Below are 17180 nucleotides of genomic sequence, written 5' to 3'. Positions count from 1 at the left end.
TTAAAACGTCGTTGAAGTCCCAGTTCTAAGCCGTAAAGCATGGCACAATGAACTATCAAGTAGTCATGAACACGCGACTGCCAGGCATTCACAATGTCTGCAGTTGCCGGCGCGGGTGGTACACCTAGCGGTGCTTCTAGGACGTAATTCTTCTGTGCAACAATGAGGATAATCCTCAAGTTACGGACCCGGTCCGTGTAATTGCTACCATCATCTTTCAACTTAGCTTTCTCAAGGAACACATTAAAATTCAATGGAACAACAACATGGGCCATCTATCTACAACAACATAGACATGCAAAATACTATCAGGTACTAAGTTCATGATAAATTAAAGTTCAATTAATCAAATTACTTAAGAACTCCCACTTAGATAAACATCCCTCTAATCATCTAAGTGATCACGTGATCCATATCAACTAAACCATGTCCGATCATCACGTGAGATGGAGTAGTTTTCAATGGTGAACATCCCTATGTTGATCATATCTACTATATGATTCATGCTCGACCTTTCGGTCTCAGTGTTCCGAGGCCATATCCGCATATGCTAGGCTCGTCAAGTTCAACCCAAGTATTCTGCGTGTGCAAAACTGGCTTGCACCCATTGTATGTGAACGTAGAGCTTATCACACCCGATCATCACGTGGTGTCTCGGCACGACGAACATTCGCAACCGTGCATACTCAGGGAGAACACTTATACCTTGAAATTTAGTGAGAGATCATCTTATAATGCTACCGTCGATCTAAGCAAAATAAGATGCATAAAAGATAAACATCACATGCAATCATTATAAGTGATATGATATGGCCATCATCATCTTGTGCCTTTGATCTCTATCTCCAAAGCACCATCATGATCACCATCGTCACCGGCGCGACACCTTGATCTCCATCGTAGCATCGTTGTCGTCTCGCCAACTATTGCTTCTACGACTATCGCTACCGCTTAGTGATATAGTAAAGCAATTACATGGCGATTGCATTTCATACAATAAAGCGACAACCATATGGCTCCCGCCAGTTGCTGATAACTCCGTTACAAAACATGATCATCTCATACAATAAAATATAGTATCATGTCTGGACCATATCACATCACAACATGCCCTACAAAAACAAGTTAGACGTCCTCTACTTTGTTGTTGCAAGTTTTACGTGGCTGCCATGGGCTAAGCAAGAACCATTCCTACCTACGCATCAAAACCACAACGATATTTCGTCAAGTATGTGTTGTTTTAACCTTCGCAAGGACCGGGCGTAGCCACACTCGATTCAACTAAAGTTGGAGAAACTGACACCCGCCAACCACCTGTGTGCGAAGCACGTTGAACGAACCAGTCTCACGTAAGAGTAGGCGTAATGTCGGTCCGGGACGCTTCATCCAACAATACCGCCGAATCAAAGTATGACATGCTGAGCAGTATGACTAGTATCTCCCACAACTCACTTGTGTTCTACTCGTGTATATAACATCTAAGCATAAACCCGGCTCGGATGCCACTGTTGGGGAACGTAGTAATTTCAAAAAAAAATCCTACGCACACGCAAGATCATGGTGATGCATAGCAACTAGAGGGGAGAGTGTCGTCCACGTGCCCTCGTAGACCGTAAGCGTAAGCGTTATGACAACGCGGTTGATGTATTCGTACGTCTTCATGATCGACCAATCCTAGTACCGAACGTACGGCACCTCCGCGATCTACACACGTTCAGCTCAGTGACGTCCCACGAACTCACGATCCAGTAGAGAAGCACGACGGTGTGATGACGGCGTTGATGAAGCTACTGACGCAGGGCTTCGCCTAAGCACTGTTATGATATGACCGAGGTGGATTATGGTGGAGGGGGGCACCGCACACGGCTAAAAGATCAATGATCAACTTGTGTGTCTATGGGGTGCCCCCTTCCCCGTATATAAAGGAGTGGAGGAGAGGGGAGGGTCGGCCCTCCTATGGCGCGCCCTGGAGGAGTCCTACTCCCACCAGGAGTAGGATTCCCCCCCCCCTTCCCTAGTTGGACTAGGAGAGAAGGAAGAGGGAAAGAGGGAGGAAGGAAAGGGGGACGCCGCCCCCTCCTTGTCCAATTCGGACTAGAGGGAGAGGGGGGGCGTGGCCTGCCCTGGCCTCCTCTCTCTCTCTCTCTCTCCACTATGGCCCAATAAGGCCCATACACTTACCGGGGGGTTCCGGTAACCTCCCGGTACTCCGGTAAAATCCCAATTTCACCCGGAACTATTCCGATGTCCAAATATATCCAATATATCAATCTTTATGTCTCGATCATTTCGAGACTCCTCGTCATGTCCGTGATCATATCCGGGACTCCAAACTACCTTCGGTACATCAAAACACATTTAAAACAATACAGAGGCTAGCCAACTCGCACGGAGAAGGCTCCCCCGATTTGCATCTTTGCTAGCCGTTTGATCCTGGTCAACGAGGTCCTTTTTTCGCCGCTGGCCGTTGGATGGTCGCTGGAAATTGATCTGTCTCATTTTGACCGCATGGTGAATCCTTGACGGGGTATGACCTATGGGCTCGGACTGGATCCGATTGGCTGGGTGCTAGGTGTTCCGTGCGTGCGGCAGCCTCTCCTCACCCGCCGCGTGCGTGCGCGCCGCACTGCGCCCTTCTGGCATGCGTGTGCGGTTATTGTTCGTTGTTGTCGGTAGCTGGGTGATGTCGCTGCAGGCGGGCCTGCGTCCCCTCTGGTCCCACCTGTCGATCTCCTACTGCTTCTTGTTTTGTGTGCGCGTGGCGTTGCATCGGCGTCTGAAGAGAGGCCGGTGGTTGACTCCTACGTCGTGCGTTGTACCATTGCCTTTTTCTGCGGATCGTTGTTATACCATGGTTCCCTTCTTGGCCCTCTGATCAGCGGTCCCTGTTTCCTCCTGGGCCCGCGCATCAGTGTCGATTGCTGTTGTGTTGCCCGTCTCACCCAGCCACCGGCTCATTTGGAGAGAAAGGCTGGGCTGACCGATGCATCGTGCGCGCAGGTGCGGCACAGGGGCCTGGCTGACTCCGTGTCGTCTCACTGATGCATCGTGCGTGTGGGGGGCCAGGCTTACTAGATTTCTCACCTTTTGGTTACTTTTCTAGGTGACTGCCACTGGACCCGGCACAATTGTTGACCCACCGTGCAGCAAAGTGACTCATCGCTCAGTTTGTTACAAATTGGGCTCCGGGTAAAAGAAGCCCTAGAGCCAAGCGATAAAACGGAGTTAATTACACGATAGTACCACAATTGGGGCCGTGGTGGCGAATTGGTACCAGTTTTGAAAAATTTTACGTGTCAGTACCATGTTTGGACCGAACCGTTGCAAATCGGGCTAAACTTTATATTTGTACGTATTGACGCTGGAACTGACTGCCCGGGCCCGCGCGTCAGATGCCACGCTGGCGAATCGGCACGCGCCCGCTCGCTCGATAGGTGCGGTCCGGCTCGAACCAGACCGGCCCATGCTCCACTCTGTTCCTCCTCGCTCCTGCCTCCCTCCTTGCTCCTCTCTCGTCGCCCTCATCACCGCCGGCAGCTTTGCCGGAGCGGAGCGCCGCCGCCCGCCATGGTTTTCGAAGACGAAAGCAGTGAGGACACGTCCAGCCTGCCGTACATGCACTCGACCTCATCCACGGACGGGCTTAACCAGGTGATTTTCCTTGAGCTAGGTCTAGGGTTAGGGTTTCAGATTTGGGGCTTTTTGATTTGGTTGATTTCACTGGGTTTTGATTTGGGCATTTTGATTGTACGAGCTTCGGCAGGTCCCTTTCAGCGTTGAAGATCCAGATTACCAGGGGCTTGAGCTGGAAACGATGTCGCCATGTGAGAAGCACGGCAAGGCATCTGAGAGGCTTGTCGCATTTGAAGGAACAGACACAGGGAGAAGGTTCCTAGCATGTGCAGAGCCGGTATGAATTCTATGCTGATAGTGGGATATTATATATAGGTTGATAGTGTCATATTATTGTTGGTTTGACAGTGCCATATTGAACATGAGTGAACATGAGTACAAGGCCTGATTATTAAGGGCATATTCATTTTTGCAACAATAGTAGCTTGTGTAGTTTAATGACAGTGGTACTGTTATTTTGCAGTGGCATTGTTCTTGCTATCATGTGAAATAATCAGTTTGAGGTTTCTACAGGTTTACTGTTGCTGTTGTGGCATTTTTATGTAGTAGAATGGAGTACTCAGTTGAATGAAAGTGCTACTGTTAATTATGTTCCTGTTATTTTTGGTCCTGTTTGGAACTAAATATTGAGTGAACTGTAACTTTTATGTTGGGATGGACCTGCTGTTATGTATCTAATTACTTGAAATATCCAGTTGAATGGATAGTATGTACTGCATATGCTTTGGCAGTTCACCAAATTTGCAGTTTGAGATTGCTCTCTCTTGTTTTGTAGCTGATTAGCAAAATCTAGTTCAAAGCTGTAGCTGAGTGGTGCTGTAATTTGGCATGCTGTTATTTAGTGGGTAGGTACATCTCAATTACTAGTGTAGCTTAGTGGTGCTATTATTACCAATGTACAGTGTTATTGCTTTGCACTAGTTATTTACCTGTGCTTCTGAAGTAACATGTTTATTTTTTTTTGCCTTTTTGCAGGAAGGGCAGAATTGTGGGTTTGTTGAATGGGTTGATCACCAGTGGCCCCCAACAATGCAAAATGCATTGTTGAAGCTGTGGGCCATGGTTGAAGATAGCAAGAGTGCTAGGGTGAATGATAATCTTGAAAGTTCTTTCACTATCCACCATCTGATAGAAGAGAAGAACAAGCTGGAGGCCAACTATGACAAGTTAGTCCAAGATGTGCATCAACTTATGAGCTTCCAGGAGGACAGGGTGGTGGATTTCAGATATCTGCAGGATAACCTTACATATCAGCAGCAATGCAGAAGTGAACTGGTGGCTGATATGAAGGCACAGATGGCAAAGAAAGATGCAGAGTTTGAGAAGCTTAAGCAGAATTATGAAGTGCTACTGAACCTGACAAGAGCACAAGCAACAGTCATCCAGAACTTGAAGTTGAAGCATATTAAAGACAAGAAATTGCTTAGTGAAGATAAGATGAACTTGGAGTTGAAGAATGCAGAGCTCACAAAGTCTGAGGAGAAGCTCACCCAAGAGAAGCTAGAGTTGAAGCTTTAGATTGCTGAGCTGATGAAGGCAGAGGAGAAGCTGAAGGAGAAGATCAAGGGGATCCAGGCCATCTTAGAGAAGTGAAGAAAATGAATATGAGACTAGTGGGTAATGCTGACCTTTTGGGCATGATGGTTGTGTAGTGTATGGCTCTACTAATTGTGAACTATGTCTGTGTATGTATGTAGTAGATATGCTTTTCATCCTTTTGTGAGAAAAGGATGAACTATGCATTTAAACTCAAACTCCACTATGTATTTGTGATGGACCTGCTGTGTACCCTATAATATGTTGAACTCCAGTAAGTATTGTGTGTTATGTTGGCTAGACTTGAAATGATGATATATCCTGCATTGGAAGATGGATCAGATATTATGTGCCATGAGATGTAGACTAAAAGTTATGATTTCTCTTGCAACAGGTTTTATATTTTTATATTAGATGATTATGTTAGCATTGGAAGACTATTTGATGGTTATGTTAGCACTGGAATATTATATGGTTATGTTATATCATGCATTGGAAGCCCATGTTGGTTAGGTTAAGTTGGTTCCGTCGACCCCTAGCCACCGTAAACCCTAATGGTTAGATTAAGGTGGTTCCGTCGACCCCGAGCCACCGTAAACCATCATGGTTAGGTTAAGTTGGTTCCGTCGACCCCTAGCCACCATAAACCCTAATGGTTAGATTAAGGTGGTTCCGTCGACCCCGAGCCACCGTAAACCATCATGGTTAGGTTAAGGTGGTTCCGTCGACCCCGAGCCACCGTAAACACTAATGGTTAGGTTAAGTTGGTTCCGTCGACCCCTAGCCACCATAAACCCTAATGGTTAGATTAAGGTGATTCCGTCGACCCCGAGCCACCGTAAACCATCATGGTTAGGTTAAGGTGCTTCCATCGACCCCGAGCCACCCAAGTGGACATAAACCATCAAGTGATCCACCCAAGTGGCATCAATCCATCAACCATCAAGTTATCCCCAACAGAACCATCAAGATATCCATTGGCATCAGCAGAAGTTGCTTTAGTGGCATCAAACCCAAAAGAAAACACATTGTAGTGGCATCAAACTCTAAATATCATATCATTGTAGCATGAGCACAAGTTGGTGCTGTGTCATCAAAGCAAAACAAAGCACAATGTATCATCAGCAACAGTTGCTGGAGTGGCATCAAACCAAAATAAATCACATTGTAGCAGCAGCACAAGTTACTGCAGTGGCATCAAACCAAAATAAAGCACATTGTAGCAGGAATACAAGACATTGTAGTGGCATCAAACCAAAAGATAACATGCCACATTGTAGCAGGTGCACATTGTAGAATCAACAGAAGTTTGCATCACCTTCTGCCACCTCTACTAGCATTGAACCAGGCCATCCATCCAGTGTGTGTGCCATCAGTTGGTGGAGGAGCACTAGAAGTTGAGGCACCATACTGCCTTGGGGCAGAGAAAGGCCTTGAAGAATTTGCACCTCTCCCAGCAGAAGATTGAGCACTAGAAGATGCTCTTCCAGATCCTCTTCCACCACCAGCCCTTCTTCCTGCACCTCTACCAGCACCACTTCCACCACCTCTACCAGCAGCACTTCCAGTTCTTCCTCCTGGTGTTGGAGCAGGAGCCCTAGTTGTTGTAGGTGGAGCAACTCTTGGTGTTGGTGCAGGAGCTTTAGGTGTTGGTGTAGGAGCCCTAGTTGTTGGTGCAGGAGATCTAGCTGTTGCTGAAGCAGCTCTAGGTGTTGTTGCAGGAGCTGTAGGAGCAACACCTCTTGCTTGTGAATTCCTTCCAGCAGGCTTGGAAAACAATTCAAAGAAAACAAAGTTAATAATACTACAAATAAGAAAGGTAATTTACAGAAACATCAAAATGAAGAACTAGTACAAAGGGGCTTACCACATGTTTGTTCTTTCTTAAGGCCAACTCAGGTTTCAACTGTTTAAGGCAGGTTGTGTATTTATGCCCTTGTAATCCACAATTGCTACAAGTTATTGTCCCCATTCTTGAGGTGGACTTTGGCTTTGGAACTTCAAATTTTCCCTTTATTCTCTTCTCTTTCCTTCTTCCTTTCTTCACTTTAAATGCTGGTGGTTCTATGTCTGGACCTGGGGTCTTTGTCCAGTCATGCTCACCAGGGACAGGATATATCATTGGTTCATATGCTGCCAAATAATATGGTTTCTTGAAGAATTTGCTTACAAAGTCCTCTGGAAACCTTTTTGCCTTGTTGATTGCTGAGATGGCATGGTTACATGGGATGCCACTGAGGTCCCACTTTCTGCAACCACAGGTTTCAACTTCCAAATTGACAGCATGTGTTTGCTCACCACTAGTTACTTGCCACAAGTTAACACCTGCTTGAATGGGTTTGCAGTACCTGGCCCTTTCCTTTTCAATCTCCAACTTCTCACTGTAATGTGGTGTGATCTCCCATCTAGCTTCCCTTCCACTCTCTCTATTCCTGTGCCACCTAACCATCTGCTTATCCTTTATGCCATCACACATAGTTCTTATTGGTTTTTTCCTATGATCTAGGATGTACTTGTTAAACACCTCTGACAAATTGTTGACAACCAAGTCAGTCTTGCTATTTGTGTCAAATGCATGCCTAGCCCATGTTTTCTTGGGTATTGCACTAAGCCACTGCCAAGCTTCCACACTCTCAGCTTTGAGATCATCCATTGCTTTATTAAATTTGTGTTCATTATATGCATAACTGGCATTATCCATGCACTTCTTAAGGTCCTCCCCCCTAAAGCCAGCATTCTGGAAGTTTGCATATATGTGTCTTAAGCAGAATCTTTGATGACTGTTAGGAAAAACTCTATTCACTGCATATAATAGCCCCTGGTGCACACAATTTAAACAACTAAGCTACTGTCTAATACACATTAAACACATATTTAGCAGGCAAAGCAAGGTGGATAAACATACCTTCTGTCTGTCTGACATTATAGTATATGGACCATACTGTCCAACTTCTCCTCCAAGACAAATCTTCAGTTGGTGTAGAAACCAGCACCAGTTTGCTTTGTCCTCTTGTCCAACAATGCCAAATGCCAGTGGGTATATGTTGTTATTGCCATCTCTACCAGTGGTAGCAAGGATTTGTGCACCAGTGGTCAGCTTGATAAAACATCCATCAATACCTAAAACAGGAAGTAAACATAACATGTCAAATGCATTTATATGTGCAACCTATTGAAACTAACAACATCAAAGTAGTGTACAAGCTAAAATGAACTAACCAATGAATGGTCTACAGCCCTGTAGAAATCCCTCCCTTGCTCCATTGATGCAGTAAAACATGGCATGGAATCTTGGTCCTGGATGTGGGATTTTTTCAGTGGCTTTTGGAGTTATAGTGGTGACTATAACTCTACTCCCAGGGTTTGTATCCATCACAGTCTGAGCATAGTCTCTCAGCCTTGGGTATTGCTTCCTATGATCTCCCAACACAGCCTCAACAGCTATGTTTTTTGCCCTATATGCCATAGCCTTGGGCACATCCACACCATACTTTTCCATGCAGGCATCAAGAAGTGTATGTATGCTAGTACTAACATCAGATCTGAATAGTGGCTCATATTGCTTTGCAAGCCACTTTGCACTTACCCTACTTGTTTCAGTAGAACTAGGGCAGGTGTGTTGTATCCTCATCTTCTTAATTACAAAAGTGTTTTCCCCTTTTATAACAGCTGCCACAATGCAGAACTTACAATGTTCATTCTTGCAATGCACAATGATCCTCTGATCTGAGTTCCTGTGATACTTGAAGTCTCTGCACTGAGTGATGTGCAAGCTCAACAGAGCATCTCTGAATTGATGTTGATCTTTGAAGCACATATGCAGTTTTAGTTGTTGGTGTGGTTGTTCCAAATCCTCATTGTACCATACTCTAGCTGGCCTCTTCTTTGCCCTACTCTTCCTTTTTTGAGGTAGCACAAATGCTAGTGGCTCAAACCCATCATCTTCACTGTCCTTCAATAAACTATCATCTTCTTCATCTGATGATGGTTTCCAATCAGGTTGCACTTCTTCTAAAACACTGGAATGTGACCTTGTTGTTGGTCCCCTCCTTACTTGCAACTTCTGCTTCTTCTTTGCTGGCACATATATTTTTTCCTCCTCTTCTGGAACAATAGGGTCATCATCCTCCAACTCAAATAATTCCTCTACCTCTGTGTCACCCTCATAATGCACTTGTTCTTCATCCTCTAATTCTTCTTCTGATTCTTCATCCTCTGTTTCTTCCTCATGTTGCTCTTGTACTTCTTCCTCTCTCTGTCTATTTCCCTCTTCCATCTCCATGTCTTCAGCATCATGCATTTCCTCATTATAGTTAGGCCTTAAATCCCCCATGTCACTATCATACTGCCCTTCAGATCCTTCAGATGAACATGCATAACTGCCATCATAGCCAACTTATTCTTCTTCCACAACTTCTTTTAACTTGGGATTTAGAACACTCCTGCTCTCTTGTGTTAAAACAGCAGGGCCTACAGCCGCAATATAACTGCTACTCTGACCTTCATAAGCAACACCTTGCTGATCAACAGCATAAACAGGAGGATCGGCAAGATCAAAAACAACAGGCTCAGAATATTAAGTTATATCTAAATTTTGCTTCTGTACAAAACCCTTCTGTGGTACACTGACAGCTGGTGGACAAGCCCTAAATAGCAAATTAAGCACCAAACTCTCCTCATTCTGCCTCTTGATCAACTGTAGTTTAACATTACTATCAACCAATTCCAAGCCCTGCTCTCCTGGGATGTCCATGTAAAACATCAGTGAATCATCAATACTAAAGCCTTGGGTTTCCATCAATGCAACCATATTTAGATATGTCACATCTGAACAGCTTAATTTCCTCTCTAACAGATCATTATTGTCAAAATGGATCCTAACATTCCATATGTCTTCATATAAACTACAATTCACATGCAATTTGCCTCATCAGTACACTATAACCCTAATTAGCAAATAAATGAGAAGAAAAAAAAGAGACAGAAACAGAAACTTACAGGACGCCGCCGAGCCCGTGGGTCAGCTCATGGCTATTGCTAGGGTTTGCCACCCATTGCTTTGCCAGCCGTACCCGCTGCTCCATGGACAGTGCGGGCTCAATGAACTCGTCGTCGTCGCTGGAGTACTCAGAGCTCGAGTAGCCATCGCCGCCCACGATTGGAGATCTCCCCTCGATTCCTCCTGCCGCGCCGATGCCGAAGAGGGGAAGGTTTGCGCCGCCGCCATCGCCGTCGCCGCCACCGCCGCTGCCGCCACCACCGCCCGGGGGCGCCGCCGCCATCGCCGTACGCGCAGGGGAGCTAGGGTTCGTCGACGAACAAAGACGGCAAGGAGGAACAGAGTGGAGCACGGGCCGGTCCGGTTCGAGCCGGACCGCACCTATTGAGCGAGCGGGCGCGTGTCGATTCGCCAGCGTGGCATCTGATGCGCGGGCCCGAGCGGTCAGTTCCAGCGTCAATACGTACAAATACGAAGTTTAGCCCGATTTGCAACGGTTCGGTCCAAACGTGGTACTGACACGTAAAAATTTTCAAAACTGGTACCAATTCGCCACCACGGCCCCAATTGTGGTACTATCGTGTAATTAACTCGATAAAGAGACCCTCCTGCTCCTGCTCCTCCTCCTCCTCCTCCTCCCTCACCCGGCGGCGGCTTCCTACCTCTGCCTGCGCCCCGCCTCTTCCTCCTTCTCAGCGGCAGCGATGAGCATGAGAGCAGCGGAAGCGGCTGGAAGCCACAAGCTGGCCGAGGTGGTCTACAGCGAGGAACGGTCGCGCTCGACGCCGTCCTCCAACCCGTACTTCCCAACCCGATGCATACCCAAGGATTCTGGCGTAGCTCGAAGGAAGGACCAAGGCCTGGGACGACGCGCCTTGTCCTTGTCTTCCTCTAACATCTCCCTGTCGACTGCTGCTTATTAGGGAGGGAGGAAGGGAGGGAAAAAGATAGATGGCATCGGCGGCTGGAGCTGGCTGAGTTATTTGGGGACCTGCGCACACGTCGAGCGACGGCGAGCACATCCGACGGCAACACACCAAGGTGAGATTCACCCGTTCTTTCTCTCCCCATGCGGCCTCCTCCCTTCGGCCCCGATTCATCGGTGTGTGCAGACACCTTTCCTTCTTTGACTTCTCCCCTCTTTTTCGTAAAAGCAAAAAGAAGCAGGAGCAAAACAAAAGTGAGTACCATAGAAAGGATCATTATAAATTATTGCAATCATTGTTGCCAATATGTCACATTACGGGTTCTTGTTCATCTTTGTTCGTTAAAATATGGGTTGCTGTGACCTTGAGAACATTTTTTATTTTATTACTGCATTTTGTACTGTTTTTTGGTACTGATATTAATTATTTATTTATGAACCAGAGTCCTCATCTTCGTATCAGTGTCCCTCAATTTTCTGTTGGCCAAAACAAAAGATGTAATCTATTGTTGAAAGGCCAACTTGTCTGCAAAATACTTTGCGAACTGCGGCACGGTGAGGTACATCCTTGTATTTTCTGGTTTATTTTTCCGATGCGAGAAGTGCAGGAGCACTATCGGTTGCTCACTTATGTATATAATAATCATCGGTTGTTGTTTTTATTCGTCAAAAGAAGTTCTGTGTGAGTTAGAGCCTAGAGGTTATAGGTAACAAGGGCGCGTGATCCTATTAAATGGAAGGGATGTAATTATTTGTCCAAGTGATATTGAAGTTACATTTGAGAATTTTGCCTACCACTTTAGGTGATGCTTTGACTTAATGTTCCTTTCATTTGCTTTGGCGTCTAATCCTGTTTATTAGCTTCTTCATATACTGTATATCTGAAACTTTTATTACATTTTATTAGTCCAAGTGAAAGCATCTGTAACTGCATGTAGATATATTTTGTCAACCCGTGTAACATTGCCTTTTAAATATGATTATGATTTTCATTATGTGCAACTCTGCCCAGATTGAGTAGCAGGTTGTTTATCACGTGCCTAGATGAGGTCACTATGGTGGTACTGAAAAGTGATGCTCTAATGTTCATATGTGTTATGGAGTTGGTTCTTTTGAAGTTAAAGTAGTTGTGTATTATGCTCTTCTTAGGTTTTAAGCCTAGGTGAGGGCATCATATGTGCTAATGTACGTTGTTTTCAATCCGCCTGCGTTTGATTTTTTTTACCTCTTATAGGTTGTTTTGCTTATTGTGGTTTCCCTCTATTCCACAAGGTCTGTCAGCTGCTAGGATTTAAGGTGTAGGAACTTACGGGTTGTTGTTTCTGTTGCTGATTAGAGCTTTGGTTAAGATGCTTTCTTTTTTAGTTTAGTCGGCATTCTGTTGTTGCCCTTATGATAAATTGTTAGTTAGACTTGTGCTTAACTAGCGATTCTTACAGAGTTGTACTTTCACTGAGAAGAAAAGGCTATACTTTTTACTAACAAAGATGTCAATATTGCTGCTTTCTGCCCATAGTTTCACTGTCCTTTTTTATAGTTTATTTATAGCAGATGAATACATGAATATAGCCCTCCTATTTTAGAGTATGAATCAGAATCTAAATTAGCAATTCTAAAAATGATCAATAACTTCAATTTCATCATATATGCGGTGTCCCCAATTTTATTTTATTTTCCTTTTTGGTTCTATAGGATTGAGATCTATACTTTGCCTTAAACTGAATTTGATGTTGTTCATGCATCTGATGTCACTTAGATTTTAGGAATTTTAGGATGGATGGCAAGTTTCCCATGTTGGATGTTTCCTTAATTTTCTCAAATCTTTGTGATAATCTAGGTGATTCTATTTCTACCTCAGGACTTGCCTTTCTCTGTTTCAGTTTCAAAAAGATATTATTTGAGGTTAGATGACCCTTAATCAGTTCGTTTCATGTGGACAGACGACTAATGGTATTGTTCCAAGAAGACAAGCAAGTGCGTATTATGTAGTTGTAGGTATCAATTTTTTCTCATTCCGATGATTCTGAAGCAATTAAATTGGTATGATCACTTCATCCCCCAATTTCTCTGTCAAAGCTTACTTTGTCCATCGTCATACCAAAATGAGTTACTCTATTTCCTATAGCTCTATTATTACTATTTCCATCAGAACGTGTCTCTCAGTTCTCCTTTATAATATCATGCTCAGAGGCACGAATGCAAAATGTGCTTGAATTATGGTGTTGGTTTTAAGAAAAATGTGTGAATGGAATAAGAACTATATTTTTTTTAGGGAGATAAGTATATATTACTTTGATTGTTGAATCGGCCTATGTGTAACTTCACGTTCTGTCGTTTGTGGATACATTTGTAAAGAAGTGACATGGCTTACTAACCATATTAAATTTTGTCTTTGGATATGGAATAAAGGTGGGAGAGCAAATGTGTTGTCGAAGTCCGACGAGATTAAATAGCAGGTTGACTCTTTGTAGTGCTTGTTCAAATGTATGTCAGGTGTTTTGTTATCTAAAAAAAAACACATTATCCTGCCTTTGTTTTTACATCGAGGTGTAAATGTTGAGAAGTATATTATTCTGATTGATAATAGTTTGAGGATCACTACAAAGGATCTCTGCCAAGAATTTGAAGGAAATGCCTTGCCAATCTGACCCATCACATAACTTTGGGTTCTATCAGTTGTGTGGCACATACATTTGGAAATAAGTGAACTGTATTTGCAACTCTAAATATTTCTCTCATGCATGTAACTCTGAACGACATGTATATTATATTCTTGCTAAATTGATCCTATATCTGCCTTATCCATGTGTTAACTGTTTAGGATTTGGTTGCAGTGGCCTATAAAGAATTTGTTGGATTTCTAAATTGATCATATCTTTGCCTCATCCATGTGTTAAATCTTTAAGATTTGTATGTGTGGCATGTCATGCACTTATAGGATAATTAATTGACCTTTTTTATTAACTTATTTGGAATACGACTTTCCTGATTTTCTGCTTTCCTTGAACCCTCAGATTTCATGGTTGCCAACAACACAAAACTTTTTAATCTTTTAAAAGAGTGCAAATTGCATAATATGATATGAAACATGATATTTTGTTAAGGCCTTTGCATTTTAACTATGACGGATTCTCTCTTCTCTCCTGCTTACGAAGTTTCCTTCTTTGGTTTTCCTAGGTATTGTTTCTAATTTTACCTACAAAGGAAAACCTTTTCAAATCACATCAGGTTTCATTATTAGAAAGGCTCTTAGTATGGTCAAGTTTCATGCACTTATTTCAAGTATCCTGCCTTGGGTGTGTGCGTGTGTTGTGGTGGCGTGCGTTTGTACCGAGTTGCTCTGGATCATGCTTATATATAAAGCGGGGTGGAAGCTTTTTTCGGTAATAACTTGTGGTTTGAAATGTGACCTTTTGCTATTTGGCGCAACAGGTAATGTTATTGTACATTTTATTGTAGACAGCAAGCCTCCATTTTTATGGTAGACAGTGAGCCTCCATTCTGTTACAACATGCGCTTGCCCACAACTAAACCAACTGATACATGTGTCTTTTTTCAAAGCACATATGGACTCAACGGGTCTTTGCGCCATTAGGCGCAACGTGTCAACTATTCTCTATAAATTCATTTGCAAAGTTATTTCATATATTCATATCGATTCAATAACAAGGTTACTATACCAAGAACATTGATGTTCATTCGTAAGTTAAGCAAAATAGTTTTATTTACTTCTTCGTTTGAATCGGGCTTTTGCGCCACTTGATGCAATGGGTTCTTATCTCAAACCTATGTGTTTGCTGAAACCTAAAGTTTCTAAAAATATCAATATTTTAAATGTGGTCATGGTTTTAAATGGGACTAAATAACAGATGACTCATGGGTAGAAATATTTCCAATGTTGTCATGGTTGTAAATGGTTCTTCTCTCAAACCTATGTGCTTGTTGAACTGGCTACGAAAGCAGCCATCGACAAACATGCCTAATCTTTTGAAATATAATGGATCTAAGTAGCACATGACCGTTGGATAGATTTTTTTTCAAACACATGACTACTTCACAATTTCTATACAGAGGGGCTAAAGCTATGCTTATACATGCTCGAACCTAAAGTTCCTTGCTACAGAAAATATTTTGAAAGAACTCATGATTTTAAAGGTACATATATTTATAAAGAAAAGCCTATGCAATTTTTCTTTACATAAAGGGGTCTAAATACTTACCATATGTGCTTGATCTAAAAAATGCAAATATGTTCAACACTAATATGGTTTTAAAAGGGTCTCTGGGCCATTTGGCGCTGGTTTGTACGTGTTATATAAATGCACTTTTATTTCAAACTCGAATTTCACAACGTGATAAACATATGGGTTCGTGTGGATGATGACGCGATGGGTGAGGACGAAGACCTTGCAGCTATTGAATGGGACCCTTTGAACCCTCAAATGGAAGAAGGTACAGTTTTTGCATCCATGAATGAGTGTAGAAATGCACTTGTGACATACTGCATCAAGGTAGAACGTACTTTTAAAGTTGACAAGAGCGATCAAGTACGTTACAGAGTGCACTGTCCGACTGAGGGTTGTCCATGGAGGCTGCTTGCAGCTAAAATGCGGAATAGCACTAATGTTCAGGTCAAAGTGAATCCTTTTAAGCACACATGCCAGGAATCAACCCTTAGGAAGGATACAATCAGTAGAGCCAAGTCAAGATGGGTGGCAGAAGAAGTAAAAAAGTGGGTGAAAGAAAACTAGCAAGTGGGTCCAAAGGAATTGCAGAAGAACATCAAAGATAAGTTCAAGATAGATTTACCATACATGAGGTTGTTCAATGGTAAACAACATGCTATGGATTCTATTTATGGTAACTGGCAGGAAAGTTTTCAATTGTTGTATTCATTCAAAGGTGCAGTGGAGAGGACAAGCCCAGGTAGTATTGTAGATATTGATCACCACACCGTGGAGTACACATTCAGGGGAGTGACAAAGACCAAGGAATGCTTTAGAAGGGTTTTTGTCTGCTTTGAGGCTTGTCGCTGGGGTTTTTTGGCAGGCTGCAGGCCTTATTTGGCTATTGATGCCACTTTTCTCACAAGAAGGTTTAAAGGACAGTTAGTAGCAGCTTGTGCAGTTGATGCACATAGTTTTGTATTTCCAGTTGCCTATGGTGTGCTGGAGACAGAGTCTGAGGAGAGCTGGACTTGGTTTTTGCATAATCTCCGCCGGGCTATTGCACATCCCAATGGGTTGGTCATTCATACAGATGCCTGCAAAGGTTTAGAAGTGGCCGTAGACAATGTGTTCCCTGGAGTAGAGCATAGGGAATGCATGCGTCACCTTGCTGCAAATTTCATGAAGAAATTCAAAGAAAAGGTGTATACCGACAATTTATGGCCAGCATCTTTGACATGCAGTGTGAAGAAGCACAACTACCACTTGAGGCAGTTATACATGAATCCCAAAGTGAAAGAATACTTGGAAACACACCACTCCAAGTTATGGGCCAGAAGCCAATTCAGTGAAGTGAGCAAAGTTGACTATGTGCACAATAATCTAGCAGAGTCTTTCAACTCAACGATCCGGAAACTAAAGGGTCATTATGTGGTGGATTTGCTTGACAGGATAAGGATAGAATACATGCAAAAATTTCATTATCGTGCAGGAATAGCCGAGGCAAAATTCAGGGGCCACATTATCATCCCTGCCGTGATGAATGAACTGAAGCAGAAGACAATAGGCTTGGAAATGAACATGACGCTTTGCTCGGGTACCACAGCAGAGATATCATATTTGGATAAAGAGAAGAGGGAATGGAGATATCCAGTGGATTTAGAAGCTAGAACTTGCAGTTGTAGGCAATGGCAGATAACTGGGTTGCCATGCATTCATGCCTTGTTTTTCATCACTTCTCTCCCAGGTCCAGCAGGGAACATACAGCAGTATGTGCATGATTACTACTCTGTTGCAAGGTTCAAAGCCACATATGCTTATGCCTTGCCTGCTATGGAGGGAAAACAACAATGGGACATGGTGGACCCTGGATTCAAGCTTTGCGCTCCAGTTCTGAAGAGAGCAGCAGGTAGACCAAGGA

General features: G+C 43.4%; 1 protein-coding gene and 1 long non-coding RNA gene across 5 annotated transcripts; both read left to right on the top strand.

The window, feature by feature from the left end:
* The first annotated feature begins 3539 nt into the window (after positions 1–3539).
* LOC119309284 lies at positions 3540–5151 on the top strand. Its single transcript, XM_037585309.1, has 3 exons — positions 3540–3651; positions 3764–3910; positions 4609–5151. The coding sequence occupies exons 1-3, from the start codon at positions 3568–3570 to the stop codon at positions 5149–5151; spliced, it is 774 nt and encodes a 257-aa protein (XP_037441206.1). The 5' UTR covers positions 3540–3567.
* A 5634-nt stretch (positions 5152–10785) lies between these two features.
* On the top strand, positions 10786–14473 carry LOC119307992. 4 transcript variants are annotated; one of them, XR_005149687.1, is made up of 3 exons: positions 10786–11209; positions 11537–12930; positions 13034–14473. It is a non-coding gene; the product is annotated as an uncharacterized LOC119307992 (long non-coding RNA). The 4 variants fall into 4 exon arrangements; XR_005149689.1 differs by having other exon boundaries at positions 10786–10967; positions 11092–11209; positions 11537–14472; XR_005149688.1 differs by having other exon boundaries at positions 11537–11653; positions 12857–14472.
* Positions 14474–17180: the final 2707 nt, after the last annotated feature.

The sequence above is a fragment of the Triticum dicoccoides genome, chromosome 5B (assembly GCF_002162155.2).
Source record: "Triticum dicoccoides isolate Atlit2015 ecotype Zavitan chromosome 5B, WEW_v2.0, whole genome shotgun sequence".
NCBI classification, from domain to species: domain Eukaryota; kingdom Viridiplantae; phylum Streptophyta; class Magnoliopsida; order Poales; family Poaceae; genus Triticum; species Triticum dicoccoides.
The sequence above is the reverse complement of the archived record's forward strand: the minus strand, read 5'-3'. Positions and strand labels throughout refer to the sequence as shown.